Source organism: Salvelinus fontinalis, chromosome 8, assembly GCF_029448725.1.
Source record: "Salvelinus fontinalis isolate EN_2023a chromosome 8, ASM2944872v1, whole genome shotgun sequence".
Lineage (NCBI taxonomy): Eukaryota > Metazoa > Chordata > Actinopteri > Salmoniformes > Salmonidae > Salvelinus > Salvelinus fontinalis.
The window spans coordinates 27,570,290-27,586,872 of NC_074672.1; the positions used below are offsets into that span (position 1 = coordinate 27,570,290).

Consider the following 16,583-nt stretch of genomic DNA (forward strand, 5'->3'; position numbering starts at 1 on the left):
TTGTTCACTTTTGCAGACAGCTACAGCTAATAACATGCTAGCTATTAGCTACTAGCTTTGTTATGTTTTGGTAGCGGACCACTGAATAATTATAGCTAGTTGGCTAAGCTTTGATCAGCATGAATATCCGAAAATGGCTGGGCACCATTTTGAGAGCGATGCCAAGCTCACCGAGCAGTCTGCAGGCCTGACCACCGAGGTTGAGGAGCCTAGCATCAACTGTAATACCTGCCCATCCCCCCATTCCGCCTGCTGACCAACATGATTGAAAAGAGGGCCTAGCACCAGCAGAACCAGGGTAGCATTACAACAAGCACCTGTACCTCCGTTACCCCAGCCACTAGCACCTGACGAACTGAACCAGTGGAAGCAGAGTTTATTGTGGCTCGCACATTCTTGCTAAATAATATCGCAATCACAGCCAGCAGCAATAAATGGACCCCATCAGTGTTCTTCAAAGTCACGGCGGGCCTTTGTCAGCAATGACGACTATGCTGTTGGCACTGAAACATGGTTAACATTTTTTGGGCATCTACAGCAATGGGCAGAAAAAAACCCTGAAGAACCTATTCAGTGAACACAGAGTATGTTATATCGACGAAAAGCCCAGCTTGTCCAGATGGCATTTGAGAGGGACCTGACAAGTACATTTTGGAATCAGAAACTTCTCATGATGTTCAACACAGCATGGAGGAGGCTGCAACTCCTCTAAATGGTCATCTACAACCTCTATGGCCCTGGCCGCCGTTCCAGAATGATTTATTCATTGGTTTTCCCTCATGTAAACCTACTGGTTGTTTGCCTCATTTTTGAACGTATAGTTTAGGCCATTTTACTTCAATGCATCTTTTAGATGTATCTATGAATCTTAATGCCATTAGGCTTCTTCCTTTTGCAGGTCTTATTACTCTTGATATATATACAGCTTTGGGTTACTTGATGGGTATAGGGACAATGACCAATGTAGCCTAATGGTTGTGAGCCCCAGCGCAGTGCTCGCGTTGTCCTGGCTGTCCACTCCATGGTGCTGAAAATGGCATCTAACTTATCCTTTCATTGCGCTGACTGGCGGTAGCCTTCTGTCCATGGTCCAGTCTTCATGGGGCTTCTCCTCAGCATGCTTTCTTGTTTTCAAAATGACAGTTGTTCTGTATATGGATGCATTTCAGATAGGTCTACATTTGAGTACATTTTGTATGTCGCAGTAGGAGGACCAATACCGTGTGTAGCCTACTAAAAGAAGTAGAACCATTCATTCTGTATCATTCACATTACACATTAGTTGTGTGATAGGCTACTGTAAATGTGATGTTAGTACTATGAAAACACCCCCTACCTGCTCTCTGTGTGTTGTGTGTGTGTGTGTGTGTGTGTGTGTGTGTGTGTGTGTGTGTGTGTGTGTGTGTGTGTGTGTGTGTGTGTGTGTGTGTGTGTGTGTGTGTGTGTGTGTGTGTGTGTGTGTGTGTGTGTGTGTGTGTGTGTGTGTGTGTGTGTGTGTGTGTGTGTGTGTGTGTGTGTGTGTGTGTGAACTCTCCCCAACATCAAATATTTCAAACCTGTAAGAAGCGGTCTTGGTTACACTCGTTGCGTAGTGTCACATACTTAACAGGAATGTAGCCTATAGTTGTAATTACTGAAGTTTAAGCTATGAAGAATCTTTGATAGACTAGTGGTGCTCATTCTGCCGAGCTAATCTGTGCTTGTTGGTACAGTAGGTGCAAATGTGTAGGCCTACGGCAGATATGGCTGCATTTCAGATAAACTTGTATGTGGTATTGAGGTGCATATCTTTATTGTGTTATTCGATTAAACAAAGGTTGTTAATGTGTACGGCTACATATCAGATACATTTGTGAATAGTAGTAGGACCAATCTATCTTGTTTTATTAGGGCTCTACAGCAATACTAGTTGTGCCACAGGATGGATTTAAAATGTCATCCTGGAGTTGGGCCTGCCCCTCTCCCTCTCTTCTCTTTCCTCTCTCCTCTTCCCTCTATCCTCTTTCCTCTTTCCCCTTGCCACTTCCCTCTCTCCTCTCTTCTCTTTCCTCTCTCCTCTTCCCTCTATCCTCTTTCCTCTTTCCCCTTGCCACTTCCCTCTCTCCTCTTCCCTCTATCCTCTATCCTCTTTCCCCTTGCCACTTCCCTCTCTCCTCTCTTCTCTTTCCTCTCTCCTCTTCCCTCTATCCTCTTTCCTCTTTCCCCTTGCCACTTCCCTCTCTCCTCTTCCCTCTATCCTCTTTCCTCTTTCCCCTTGCCACTTCCCTCTCTCCTCTTCCCTCTATCCTCTTTCCCCTTGCCACTTCCCTCTCTCCTCTCTTCTCTTTCCTCTCTCCTCTTCCCTCTATCCTCTTTCCTCTTTCCCCTTGCCACTTCCCTCTCTCCTCTCTTCTCTTTCCTCTCTCCTCTTCCCTCTCTCCTCTTCCCTCTATCCTCTTTCCTCTTCCCTCTATCCTCTTTCCCCTTGCCACTTCCCTCTCTCCTCTTCCCTCTATCCTCTTTCCTCTTTCCCCTTGCCACTTCCCTCTCTCCTCTTCCCTCTATCCTCTATCCTCTTTCCCCTTGCCACTTCCCTCTCTCCTCTCTTCTCTTTCCTCTCTCCTCTTCCCTCTATCCTCTTTCCTCTTTCCCCTTGCCACTTCCCTCTCTCCTCTATCCTCTTTCCCCTTGCCACTTCCCTCTCTCCTCTTCCCTCTATCCTCTTTCCTCTTTCCCCTTGCCACTTCCCTCTCTCCTCTCTTCTCTTTCCTCTCTCCTCTTCCCTCTATCCTCTTTCCTCTTTCCCCTTGCCACTTCCCTCTCTCCTCTATCCTCTTTCCCCTTGCCACTTCCCTCTCTCCTCTTCCCTCTATCCTCTATCCTCTTTCCCCTTGCCACTTCCCTCTCTCCTCTTCCCTCTATCCTCTATCCTCTTTCCCCTTGCCACTTCCCTCTCTCCTCTTCCCTCTATCCTCTTTCCCCTTGCCACTTCCCTCTCTCCTCTCTTCTCTTTCCTCTCTCCTTTTCCCTCTATCCTCTATCCTCTTTCCCCTTGCCACTTCCCTCTCTCCTCTTCCCTCTATCCTCTTTCCCCTTGCCACTTCCCTCTCTCCTCTCTTCTCTTTCCTCTCTCCTCTTCCCTCTATCCTCTTTCCTCTTTCCCCTTGCCACTTCCCTCTCTCCTCTTCCCTCTATCCTCCATCCTCTTTCCCCTTGCCACTTCCCTCTCTCCTCTCTTCTCTTTCCTCTCTCCTCTTCCCTCTATCCTCTTTCCTCTTTCCCCTTGCCACTTCCCTCTCTCCTCTTCCCTCTATCCTCCATCCTCTTTCCCCTTGCCACTTCCCTCTCTCCTCTTCCCTCTATCCTCTTTCCTCTTCCCTCTATCCTCTTTCCCCTTGCCACTTCCCTCTCTCCTCTTCCCTCTATCCTCTATCCTCTTTCCCCTTGCCACTTTCCACTCTCCTCTTCCCTCTATCCTCTATCCTCTTTCCCCTTGCCACTTCCCTCTCTCCTCTACCACTTCTCATCTCCCCTCCCCTCTCATCTCCCCTCCTCTCTCACTCTTCACCCCTTTCTCATCTCATCTCCCCCTCTTCTCTTTCCGCATGCCTCGTCCCTTTCTCCTCTCCCCTCTGACTTCACCAGCATCCTGTTTATTAGATGGCCTGGCTGGAATTAGTGCTCCTCGCCACCCGCAGACTTCCTAAACTCAGCTTATGTGTGTGGGCAACAGGGTTTCATACCAAGAGGCTGGAAAACAGTACAGTGTTTCAGCCTCCGCCAGGTCAAAATATTTGCACTTAGTAACCTGTAGCAACCTGGAGAAATGGACAAAATGAAATGGACCATTTCCATTTCAGCTCTGGTGTACGTCAGCCCCATTCCTCAGACCACAGCTGTCAGGGGTCAATAGAGTGATAATGTGGCCCTCAATTCTCTGCACCCAGAAGCTTTAATCCCCTACTGCCCCCCTGCTCCCTGCCCCCAAACTTGACCCCAAACACTGCCTGTCTTCAGCCCTCATCAACCCTCCAGACCTGACCCCAAGCAATAGAGCCAAGCACCAACCCCCAATAGTAATGAATGAGGGATTTCTATGGCCCACCCATCCATCACCACCTCTTCCTCTCTCTGACTTCGTCTTGGTGTCACGTTGTTATATGTCCCCACAGGCTCCACTGTTACCTCACCACACTGATGAAGAGAATCAACAGTTCTGTTTATTTGCTTCCCCCAGAGACTGACACTTGAGACTGCTTCCCCCAGAGACTGACACCCAGAGACTGCACATTTGTGGCCTGCTGGAGGTCATTTTGCATGGCGCTGGCAGTGCACCTCCTTGCACTAAGGCGGAGGTAGCGGTCCTGCTGCTGGGTTGTTGCCCTCCTACGGCCTCCTCCACGTCTCCTGATGTACTGGCCTGTCTCCTGGTAGCGCCTGCATGCTCTGGACACTACGCTGACGGACACAGCAAACTTTTTTTGCCACAGTTCGCATTGATGTGCCATCCTGGATGAACTGCACTACCTGAGCCACTTGTGTGGGTTGTAGACTCCGTCTCATGCTACCACTAGAGTGAGAGCACCGCCAGCATTCAAAAGTGACCAAAACATCAGCCAGGAAGCATAGGAACTGAGAAGTGGTCTGTGGTCACCACCTGCAGAATCACTCCTGTTTTGGGGGGTGTCTTGCTAATTGCCTATAATTTCCACCTTTTGTCTATTCCATTTGCACAACAGCACGTGAAATTGTTTGTCAATCAGTGTTGCTTCCTAAGTGGACAGTTTGATTTCACAGAAGTGTAATTGACTTGGAGTTACATTGTGTTGTTTAAGTGTTCCCTTTATTTTTTTGAGCAGTGTATATATTTTTTTAATTGAGCCTTTATTTAACTAGCCAAGTCAGTTAGAACCATTTTCTTATTTACAATGACGGCCTACACCGGCCACACCCAGACAACGCTGGGCCAATATCACACCGGCTTATAGGACTCCCATAGGTACAGCCTGGATTTGAACCAGGATGTCTATAGTGAAGCCTCAAGCACTGAGATGAAGTGCCTTAGACCGCTGCGCCAATAGGAAGCCCTTTATTTTGCAACTGCACTTGAAGAAACTTTCAAATTTCTTGAAATGTTCCACATTGACTGTCCTTCCTGTCTATATTACGAGTGTGCAAAGCTGTCATCAAGGCAAAGGTTGGCTATTCTGAACAATCTCAAATATATAATCTATTTTGATTTGTTTAACATGTTTTTGGTTACTACATGATACCATATGTGTAATTTCATAGTTTTGATGTCTTCACTATTATTCTACAATGTAGAAAATAGTAAAAATAAAGAAAAACCCTGGAAGGAGTAGGTGTGTCCAAACATTTGACTGGTACTGTATGTAATATGGTCCTTGTTCTTGTACTTTCGGTAGGCCAGACAATGACATGGACTCTATCTCTACCAGTTGGTCTGACTGAAAGTACTGCTTGTTATTTTTCATTGCTGGTAGTAAAAGGAACAGAAGCTGGAAAGCCTTTCCAGAACAATCCTCTTAACTTTCACTTTCACATGGAATTTGTTATCAGGTTTCAGTATGTGGGTGAGTTAGATCTTAGCCAATAGGAGTCATTTTAGTATACTATGTGTGTGTGCGTGTGTGTTTTTATGAGTGCGTGTGTGTGTTTGTGAGTGTGTGTGTGTGTGGCTGCATGCGTGCATACGTGTGTGTGTTGGTCGTTCCAGCGGAAGATTGCGTTAGCGTAAGGTAATTCTAATCAGTTTGTGTGTGTGTGTGTGTGTGTGTGTGTGTGTGTGTGTGTGTGTGTGTGTGTGTGTGTGTGTGTGTGTGTGTGTGTGTGTGTGTGTGTGTGTGTGTGTGTGTGTGTGTGTGTGTGTGTGTGTGTGTGTGTGTGTGTGTGTGTGTGAGTTAAAGGTGATTTCCTATCTCTTTTGAGATAAAATGCTAAATATACTGTAGAAACACAACCTGATACACATAAAGGTGCCTACTAGGGAGTCAAAGGAATGTGAATACTGAGACAGCCAAGGACAAATCTTTACCTTGTTGGAACACTCCATCTCTGTTCCAAACATACATGTTGTGTGCTGACTTGTCGTGATGATTTTCCCCCTTTGTGTCAGAGGCTAAATTAATCTTCATTGTCACTGCTGTGGTTAAGAACAGGAACCCAAACCTATAGCAGACAGAGAAACACGTACACACACAGGCACACACACGCCCACGCCCACACACACACACACGCACGCACGCACGCACGCACGCACGCACGCACGCACACACACACACACACACACACACACACACACACACACACACACACACACACACACACACACACACACACAATCACACACACACACACACACACACTCACACACACACACACACACACACACACACACACACACACACACACACACACACACGCACGCACGCTCACGCACGCTCACGCACGCACGCTCACGCGCGCACGCACGCACGCACGCACACACACACACACACGCGCGCACGCACGCACGCACGCACGCACGCACGCGCGCACGCACACACACACACACACAATCACACACATACCTACATTTTTTAGAGAAAGTGCGCATTGCCTGGCTGAGAGCAGGAAACAACATGACTACCCAGGGGGTCCTCTTTAATAACAACACACATTTATTCCAGTGTTGACTGAAGGGGACATCCCCTTGCTTCTTCTGTCAAACTCTCTCCACTCCTCTCATCTCTGTACCTCACCACATAGACTGGGGGAGGAGAGAGAAGCACAATTCCTTACGGGACAGCCTTTAATTGCTAAAAATGTATTTCAATGTTTTTCAGTTACTTTCAACCAAGCTATGAGATATATATATAGGGCTCCTGAGTGGTGTAGGAGTCTAAGGCACTGCATCTCAGTGCTAGAGGCATCACTACAGACCTTGGTTCGATTCCAGACTGTATCACAACAGGCCGTGAATGGGAGTTCCATAGGGCGGCGCACAATTGCCCAGCATCGTCCGGGTTTGGCCGGGGTAGGCCGTCATTGTAAATAAGAATTTGTTCTTAACTGACTTGCCTAGTTAAATAAAGGATAAATATATATATATATATATATATATATTAATATAACTTCATAATAACGTGATAAATATCTTCCCTCGCTCTTTTTATATCTTTTTAGTAGGTCTTTTGATGGGGGCTAAAATCATATTATTGATTTATGAAATTAAATTATCTGTAGGCCTATGTGGCCCTGGGACTTTCACAACCCTTCATGAAATAAACGGATGTTTAGCTATTCATCCTGAAAGGGCATTACTGTGGGGCATGAATCTCCATCCACCGCATGAGGAAGGGAAAGACATTGCCTAGGCTACTCAGTCATCAGGAAAATAAACTAGGCTGATAGGTAACTGATAATAGATGACTTCAGATATTGAAAAATGACATCAGTTGTTTCGAAATGCTATAATGGAATGCAATATTTGATCATAACTGAACGGACTGTAAGCCTATAAGGTAGAGAGATGTCTTGTTTTACAAAATAATAGGTCAGCTAAAATTACTTATTCTAATAATGTATTTAGGATAAAAGTGTTTTATTTTTTGCAATCTCACACCTCCCTGCACTCTGGGCGCTAACTGAGCCTATGACATGTAGCCTACAAATCTAGTCGGAAACTGAAAGTACTCTCACATAGATAATCTTTGCGTTAGCCCACGTTTTACTTTCATTTTCCTTTAAAAAGGCGCCCTGCGCACTTCTACAGTGCTTGATGATTACTTTCATGGGGACATTTCCATGGTCATATTCGTTGTGCTGAAATGAATACTGGAGAATATTGATATAGCCTAACTGAAACATAGACATTTTATTTTGAAAACAATTTATTTTGATTAATAATTTTGTATTAGCATGTTATAGTCTATGTGCAAAGAGGGATCATGTGATTAGGTCTACTTGTGGTCTACACGTACAACTACAACTTTTGGATTTTTTGGTAGTAGCCTATTTGTTTCATATGTATTTTGAAGATGGAGGAGCCGGTCAAGAAAATGCGTTTGAGAGAGTGGCTGATAGCGCAGATAGACAGCGGAAAGTTTGCAGGACTCACCTGGGAGAACGAAGACAAAACGATGTTCAGGATCCCATGGAAGCACGCGGCAAAACAGGACTATAGTCTGAACGAAGATGCAGCACTATTCAAGGTTAGAATGTTTATTGTTTCTATACAATTTTTCACACAAGATTGTCAGTGTGTCTAGTCCAATTGTATTTAATAGATGGATCAATATATTGATATAGACCTAATTAATGCATTGATTTGGATGTCCATGTGCATATCAGTGCAAGTGTTACTCTTCCTCTATGTTCATCAGCCATTAACGCACTCTGTGTTTCTCTTTCTGCACTCATATCCTACTCATATCCTTCTCTGTGTGTGTGTGCATGTGTTTATGTGTGTGTTTGTGTCCCTACCAGGCTTGGGCAGTGTATAAGGGGAAGTATCGGGAGGGGAGGGACAAGGCAGATCCCACCACCTGGAAGACTCGTCTCCGCTGTGCCTTCAACAAGAGCACAGACTTCAAAGAAGTCCCAGAGCGCAGCCAGTTAGATGTATCCGAGCCCTACAAGGTCTACCACATCCAGGCAGAGCCAGAGACAGGCAGAGACTCAGGTACCAGTACCTGAAATGTTCAGTCTCCTCATGAAGCTCTGGTGTAGAGAGCTCAGAGCCCTTTATGGGTTAAATGTATGATTATTTACTCTCTATTCTTCCTCTGTCTCAGAATCTCCTCAGCCTGAGAGTCAGGTGATCATGCAGACCAGCCACTCCAGTGTTCCACTGAGGAACATTGTCACACACCATCCACAGGTAACACGGCAGGTTTTCTCTTCAATGCTGTGTAGCAGGTGGATAGTTGCTCCCATCTAGAGGACAATGGTTGCATTAACTATAGATTTACACATGAATGAAGTTTTGCACATTTGCACTGAATGTTCTACAAGTCAGATCATTTGCTGTAAATATGTGTGTCCCCTCAGTTTGGCTGCAATAGTGAATCAGAGGCCAGGGATGGAAGAGTCAACTACAGAGGTCAGTATCATCCTCCATGTACTTGTGACTGGTATCTGAATACCTGAACAACTTTGAGTCAGATATATTTGTGTGTGTCCTCTCTCATCTAGAGGGCTTGGCAGGGGACCATGTGTACTACTGGTCCAACACAGGGACTCCTCAGAGGGACGGCTCTGCTCCTCTCTCCCTAGTCGTCCCTATACCACAGATCTCTGGTAAGACAACCCATACACTGCAGTATCATTCACACTAGAGCCTGGAGGGTCTCTGTAGTGCTGTCACAGCCACGGGAAGTAGGGGTGCTGCTACAGCACTCCCAGAAAAACAGAACAAAAAAAATGCTTCTTCCTGCAGTTTTCTCTTCTACCTGGGTGGTTGATGCTTGATTGATTAATTAGTGTGTGTGTGTGTGTGTTTGCTTGCGTCTGTGTGTGTGTGTGTGTGTCCAGACTTGCGTGTGCGGGTGTGTCTGTTCTACCAGGGCCGGCTAGTAGTGGATGTGACCACCAGCACCCCAGACGGCTGTTTCCTCCTGCAGGGTCAGGTGCCCCTGGGGAACGAGAGGATCTATGGACCATGCACAGCCCAACAGGTCCCCTTCCCCCCTCCAGGGGTCATCCCTCTGCCCCCGGGCATCGCTGAGGCCATGGGCCGCCTGCTGCCCCACCTGGAGAGGGGCGTCCTGGTGTGGGTTGCTCCAGACGGGGTGTTTATCAAGAGGTTCTGCCAGGGCAGGGTGTACTGGAGTGGCCCTCTGGCCCAACACACAGACAGGCCCAACAAACTGGACAGGGAGAGGACCTGTAAGCTGCTGGACACACCTATATTTCTGAAGGGTAGGGGCCTTACTAAAGCAACTTTTGTGTAGCAAACAGATCTGACATGGTGAGATGGTGACCCTAGCTCCCTACCTATCCCTCTCTTTATCTCTCTCCATCCTTACCCTTCTATCCCTCCATCCCTCTCCTTATCTCTCTCAATCCCTCCTTTTCTGTCCATCCATCGCTCTCTTTATCTCCCTCCATCCTTCCCCTTCTGTCCCTCCATCCCTCCTTCTCTCTCTCATCCATCCCCTTCTATCCCCCGTCCCTCCATTCCTCTCCTTCTCTCTCTCTCTCTCTCTCTCTCTCTCTCTCTCTCTCTCTCTCTCTCTCTCTCTCTCTCTCTCTCTCTCTCTCTCTTTCTCTATCTCTCTACATCTCTCTCTCCTTCCCTCTCATTATCTCTCCCTCCATCCCTCCCCCTCTGTTCCTCCATTCCTCCCCTTCTTTCTCTCCATCGCTCCCCCTCTCTCTCTCTCCATCCCTCCCCTCCTCTCTCTCCATCCCTCCACTTCTCTCTCTCCATCCTTCGCCCTTCTCTCCATTCCTCTCCTTATCTCTCTCTCCATCCCTCCCCTTCTCTCTCTCATCCCCTTCTCTCTCTCCATTCCTCTCCTTATCTTTCTCCATCCCTCCCCTTTTCTCTCTCCATCCCTTCCCTTCTCTCTCTCATCCCTTTCTCTCTCTCCATTCCTCTCCTTATCTTTTTCTCATCCCTCTCCTTATCTCTCTCTCCATCCCTTCCCTTATCTCTCTCTCTCTCCATCCCCTTCTCTCTCTCTCCATCCCTTCCCTTATCTCTCCACAGAGCTCCAGGACTATATCCAGGGGGCGGGACCCAAACCTCGCTATGAGATTGACCTCTGCTTTGGGGAGGAGTTTCCTGACGCCAGCCAACTGAAAACCAGGAAACTGATCATTGCACAGGTGGCTAATGGGATGGGGTCAGGAGTCACTGTGGATTAGGGAATTCCTGTGCTACATACAGCAACTGCACCTTTGCTGAATCTTATATTGTTATATCGTAATTCAGGTCTTTCCCTGCCAGTCGAGCAGTAAATCGCAGGTATTCCAGTTACCAGCAGAGGTCCTCGTAGTCATAGTCAGTGACAATGTATTCCTGTCTGTGTGTCTTCTTGTGCAGGTGGTGCCCCTGTTTGCTGTCAACCTACTGCATAGGTGTCTGAGGATGGGGACAGAGGGGAGACCACGCCTTCACACACACAACACCATGGGGGAAGAGGGAGAGGGTCAGCCACACCCCCTGCCCCAGCGGTAAGGAGCCCAGGACACCCCTCTGAGTAACCCCTGGGGAACATCACCAGTCCCCCCTGGTGGCCCCTCCTGTCCCAGCTTAGCCAGCCAGGATGAGGGGTGAGTGGAGACTCAAGACACGGTCAGTGTAGGCTTAGTGTATGCCCTGTGGAAAGCAACATATACCTCAACCTTAAGAGCGCAGAGAACAATATGATACGACACAGATAGGAGCAAGTACGCTTGGAACAGATATTTCTCACATGGTTTTCTTAAAGCAATAATCTGCGGTTGCTACATCCATAAAAAAAAACTAGAAAAAAGTAGGATATGTACCCAATGATTTTTGAAGAATATAACTTATAAATGTCTCATGAGATTATAAATGTAACCAATTGAGATTGGTTACATTCCTCCAGCCCTGTAATCTACAGAGAAAGTCATCATTTTGCCAGTATATGTTTGACATCTTTTGTTATTATGTTTTTTCAATGCGTTGTTTAAGCTTTTCTTTTACAGTATCTTGTACAATGTGAAAAACTTCCATTTACCTCATAATCAACTTGTGATTGAAATGTACAGTGTGTTTGGAAAGTATTCAGACCCCTTTACTTTTTTGACATTATGTTACGTTATAGCGTTATTCAAAAATGTATAACATAATTTTTATCCCTCATCAATCTACACACAATACCCCATAATGACAGAAACACCTTATTTACATAAGTATTCAGACCCTTTGCTATGAGACTTGAAATTGAGCTCAGGTGCATCCTGTTTCCATTGATCATCCTTGAGATTTTTCTACAACTTTATTGTAGAACTGTAGTCCAACTGTGGTAAATTCAATTGATTGGACATGATTTGTATATACGATCTCACAATTGACAGTGCATGCCAGAGCAAAAACCAAGCCATGAGGTCAAAGGAATTTAGAGCTCCAAGACAGGATCGTGTTGAGGCACAGATCTGGGGAAGAGTACCAAAAAAGTTCTGCAGCATTGAAGGTCCCCAAGAACAAAGTGGCCTCCATCATTATTAAATGGAAGAAGTTTGGAACCACCAAGACTCTTCCTAGAGCTGGCCGAGCTGGCCAAATTGAGCAATTGGGGAAGAACCCAATGGTCACTCTGACAGAGCTCCAGAGGTCCTCTGTGGAGATGCGAGAACCTTCCTGAAGTACAACCATCTCTGCCGCACTGCACCAATCAGGCCCGACGGTACAGTGGCCCGACGGAAGCCACTCCTCAGTAAAAGGCACATGACAGCCCGCTTGGAGTTTGCCAAAGGCACCTAAAGCACTCTCAGACCATGAGATTCAAGATTCTCTAGTCTGATGAAACCAAGATTGAACTCTTTGGCCTGAATTCCAAGCGTCATGTCTGGAGAAAACCTGGCACCATCCCTACAGTGAAGCATGGTGGTGGCAGCATCATGCTGTGGAGAGGTTTTTCAGCGCAGGGCCTGGGAGACTAGTCAGGATGAGGGAAAGATGAACGGAGCAAAGTACAGAGAGATCCCTTGATGAAAACCTGCTCCAGAGCACTCAGGACCTCAGACTGGGGGCGAAGGTTCACCTTCCAACAGGATAACGACCCTAAGCACACAGCCAAGACAATGCAGGAGTGGCTTTAGGACAAGTCTCTGAATGTCCTTGAGTGGCCCAGCCAGAGCCCGGACTTGAACCCGATCGAATATCTCTGGAGAGACCTGAAAATAGCTGTGAAGTACTGCGTGAAGGGTCTGAATACTTATGTAAATGTGATATTTCAGTTTTTATTGTATATAAATATGCCAAAACTTCTAAAAAACAGTTTTTGATTTCTCATGATGGGATATTGTGTGTAGATTGATGAGAAAAAAAGATTTAATACATTGTATAATAAGGCTGTATCTTAACAAAATGTGGAAAAAGTCAAGGGGTCTAAATACTTTCCGAATGCACTGTATGTCAGCCAGTCTAGTAAACATATAAATGGTTTCATGTCCATAATGTGATGTTTGAATCTGTCACAGATGTATAGACCTGATTATAGATCAAATGAATCATTAAAAATGATTAAAAATGATTTAAATAATAAACTTTTCTCTTGTCGTGTTAGAACTAAAGTGTTGGCTATGACATCAATTATTAGTAGTATTAGTGCACACCAGGGGTTGGAACCAGTTCAGGGAACAGAACTGAAACCTGGAAAAGAATCATGAACGAAAGTGATCTATAATGGTTCTGTTCAGAAAAAAGAATGGTTCTGTTCAGAACGAAACAATTGGAAAATGATTTTGGTTTCAACCCCCTGCTTGACTGCTCCCATAGTTTAATGGCAATATTTTGATTAGTGTGGGTTTACAGGAAAGATGGAATTATAATGATATACCATAATATGGGAGTATTGGATATTCTCTCTTTCCAATGACATGAAGCAAATCAACATCTTATATGGGAAGAAATTCACCTCATTCAGTATAAATCTATAAAGCTTTTTTATTATTATTATTTCTAGCAAACATTATATAACAGACACACAATTTTAAAAATATATATTTTTTTATAGCTATAACATTTACAAAGAAAAACAACAAATGAACAAAAAAAGTTCAAAACTAAAGTGAAAGAGTGTGCTGAAAAAGATACCCGTATCTGAGCTTTAAAATACTTTCAATCATTTTTCCCTGCGCACGAACACATACAGTACATGGAGAAAAGAAAGGGGAACAGAAAGGGTACAGCGTACAGTAAAATAAATAAATATGTTTTATGTTCACATATACCAAGTAGGTGCAGTGAAATGTGTTTTACAGGGTCAGCCATAGTAGTACAGCGCCCCTGGAGAGAATTAGGGTCAAGGGCACACTGACAGATTTTTCACCTTAACGGCTCGGGTATTCGAACCAGCGACTTTCAAACCTTTCAGGTCCTCAACGCTCTAACTGCTAGGCTACCTGCCGCCCTACAGTACAGAGGGGTCAAATGTCTGTTCACAAAGCATCGTGTTCCAACCTGTTATTAGCACCGATACTCTCCCTCTATCTAGACTTTTTTTTCTAGTTTTACAATTTAAAAAAATGGAAAAACACTCAGTTTCGAGGCGAGGTAACACAGACCCATCTGTGTGGGAGGGGACTGTCTGTTACGAAGTTTTCATTAGTGTTTTTCCCTTTGCTGAAACATTGTTAAGAACAAGGGCAATGCTTTGGCGAACAAGCGATTGACATGACCCCCGATAAGAGTTGCTGATACTTTCATTCACCTTGCCTGCCCAGATCTACCGACCGACCTGCTGACAGACTTCGGCTCAGAAGAAGCTAGAAGATTTAAAACTGAGAACACATTGCGAAAGTGACAATCAGAGAGGTTTCATTAAATCGGGTTTAGCATAGAACAACTGTAATGTAATATATAGTCATTTATTTGGGCTCTGTACTCCAGAACTTTGGATGTGAAATGATACAATGACTATGAGGTAAGTGTAGACTGCCAGCTTTAATCTGAGAGTATTTTCATCCATATCAGGTGAACCATATTGAAATGACAGCACTTTTTGTACACAGTCCCACCATTTTAGGGGACCAAAAGTATTGGGACAAATTCACTTATATGTGTATTAAAGTAGTCAAAAGTTATTATTTGGTCCCATATTCCTAACAAGCAATGAGTACATCAAGCTTGTGACTTAAAAAATAAATACAAATAAAATGCTAACCTCCTCTGTTATTGGAATAGTGAGAGGTTAGCATGTCTTGGTGGTATGATATTTGTGCGTCACTCATCATTATTCACGATTCATACAGGACTATCTGTAATCATGTTAGCATCCACATTAATGTAGAAGTGTTCAGAAACATTCTACTCTTAATTACTCCAAAATGACACAATAAATGATTTACCATTCATTTCAACTGGGCACAAACAGCAAATGCAGCCAACAAGTTTGTAGAGTCACAAGCTTGATGCGTGCAAGGAATATGGGACCAAATACTAAACTTTTGACAACATTAATGCATGTAAGTGAATATATACTTTTGGTCCCCTGAAATGGAGGGACAATGTACAAAAGTGCTGTAACTTCTAAACGGTTCACCTGGTATGGATTAAAATGCTCTCAAATTAAAGCAGCAGTCTGCACTTTAACGTCATAGTCATTGTATCATTTCATATACAAAGTGCTGAAGTACAGAGCCAGAACAACAACAAAATTGTCGCTTTCCCAATAATTACAGAGGGCACTGTATATACAGTATCTGTGAAAGACTTCTTTAATACAGTTTACTTTCACACTGATTGAAAATCGATACCCTGCAGAAAACACTGTCAGTATGTAAGGGTGTGGGACAACCATTATGAAAACAGAGTGAACACAAACAAATGCTTGATTCTCACTAAACATCTCATAATGTCAATGTGCAGCTCAGACCGCTGCCCCTCAGACCGCTGCCCCTCAGACCGCTGCCCCTTAGACCGCTGTCCCTCAGACCGCTGCCCCTCAGACCGCTGCCCCTCAGACCGCTGCCCCTCAGACCGCTGCCTCTCAGACCGCTGCCCCTCAGACCGCTGCCCCTCAGACCGCTGCCCCTCAGACCGCTGCCCATCAGACCGCTGCCCCTCAGACTGCTGCCCCTCAGACTGTTGCCCCTGTCTGAGGTGTGTTAAGCAGAGATTGGGAGATGGGAAAAGAGGGATGAAGAAAGAGGGGTATGGGCTCATGCTTTGGGCAGCAGTGTGGACACCCTTAAAGTTGCCTGTTCTTTGTCCTTCCCTGCAACCCTGCCTCGTGCTCTCACACAAGGAGGGTGTATTTGTGCTTGCGTGTGCGCTCTAATGCCACTTCCTCTGCTTGGAGCCGTGAGGTAAATCGGTGGTCTTGTCAATCCCAGTAGTTCCGGTGGGAGGGAGGAGGTCGGGGGCTGACCATCGCCTCTTGCGTGGGTGTGGCTGCTCCTGGGTGGGGGGGTCTGCAGGGGGAGGAGGGAGAGGAGGAGGGACTAGAGCAGGGGAGGGATGAGGAAGAGGAGGAGGAGGGAGAGGAGGGGGCATATCCTCCCTGTGTGTGCTGGCCCTGGCCCGGGTGTGTGTCCTGTGGCCCCGGGGGGCTGTGCGTGTGTGTAAGGGGGTGAGGGCCAAGCAGATGTCTCCCTCGCTGAGCTGGCGGCAGGACAGGCCGTAGAGCTGGGCGGTTCTCTGGGGACAGCAGGAAGACCAGCCGCGGTCACGCACGAAGAACGGGTACTCCACCAGAACCGTCAGTAACTCCTACATGCACAGAACAACAACAACATATTCACAACTGTGCTGGCATCTACATAGTTTTTACTAGGGATAGGAATTTCAATTAATGATTTCAACTGTTGTTGTTGAAAGGAAATTTGTCATATGTTTACATTACGTGAATAGAGCAGATTAAAAACGTTCGCTTTACTAGTGAATGACCAGTGCCTTTTATAAATAA

The 16,583-nt window shown here is 45.6% G+C and overlaps 2 protein-coding genes across 3 annotated transcripts in view; one reads left to right on the plus strand and one right to left on the minus strand.

Annotated features, from left to right (window-relative positions):
• The window catches only part of bmp7b (bone morphogenetic protein 7b), a 79,551-nt gene extending 66,330 nt beyond the window's left edge, over nucleotides 1-13,221 (plus strand). The window contains exons 7-14 of the mRNA XM_055932013.1: nucleotides 8,019-8,192; nucleotides 8,467-8,662; nucleotides 8,775-8,860; nucleotides 9,031-9,082; nucleotides 9,175-9,279; nucleotides 9,514-9,900; nucleotides 10,694-10,812; nucleotides 11,030-13,221. Coding sequence (XP_055787988.1) covers nucleotides 8,019-8,192; nucleotides 8,467-8,662; nucleotides 8,775-8,860; nucleotides 9,031-9,082; nucleotides 9,175-9,279; nucleotides 9,514-9,900; nucleotides 10,694-10,812; nucleotides 11,030-11,164 — 1,254 coding nt within the window. The 3' untranslated portion in view covers nucleotides 11,165-13,221. The remainder of the gene's footprint in view (nucleotides 1-8,018; nucleotides 8,193-8,466; nucleotides 8,663-8,774; nucleotides 8,861-9,030; nucleotides 9,083-9,174; nucleotides 9,280-9,513; nucleotides 9,901-10,693; nucleotides 10,813-11,029) is intronic.
• A 382-nt stretch (nucleotides 13,222-13,603) lies between these two features.
• LOC129861007 (uncharacterized) overlaps nucleotides 13,604-16,583 on the minus strand; it is a 133,004-nt gene continuing 130,024 nt past the window's right edge. For both annotated transcript variants that reach the window (XM_055932017.1, XM_055932018.1), the window contains exon 3: nucleotides 13,604-16,387. In XM_055932017.1, the coding sequence (XP_055787992.1) occupies nucleotides 15,953-16,387 (435 nt within the window). In that variant the 3' untranslated portion in view covers nucleotides 13,604-15,952. The remainder of the gene's footprint in view (nucleotides 16,388-16,583) is intronic.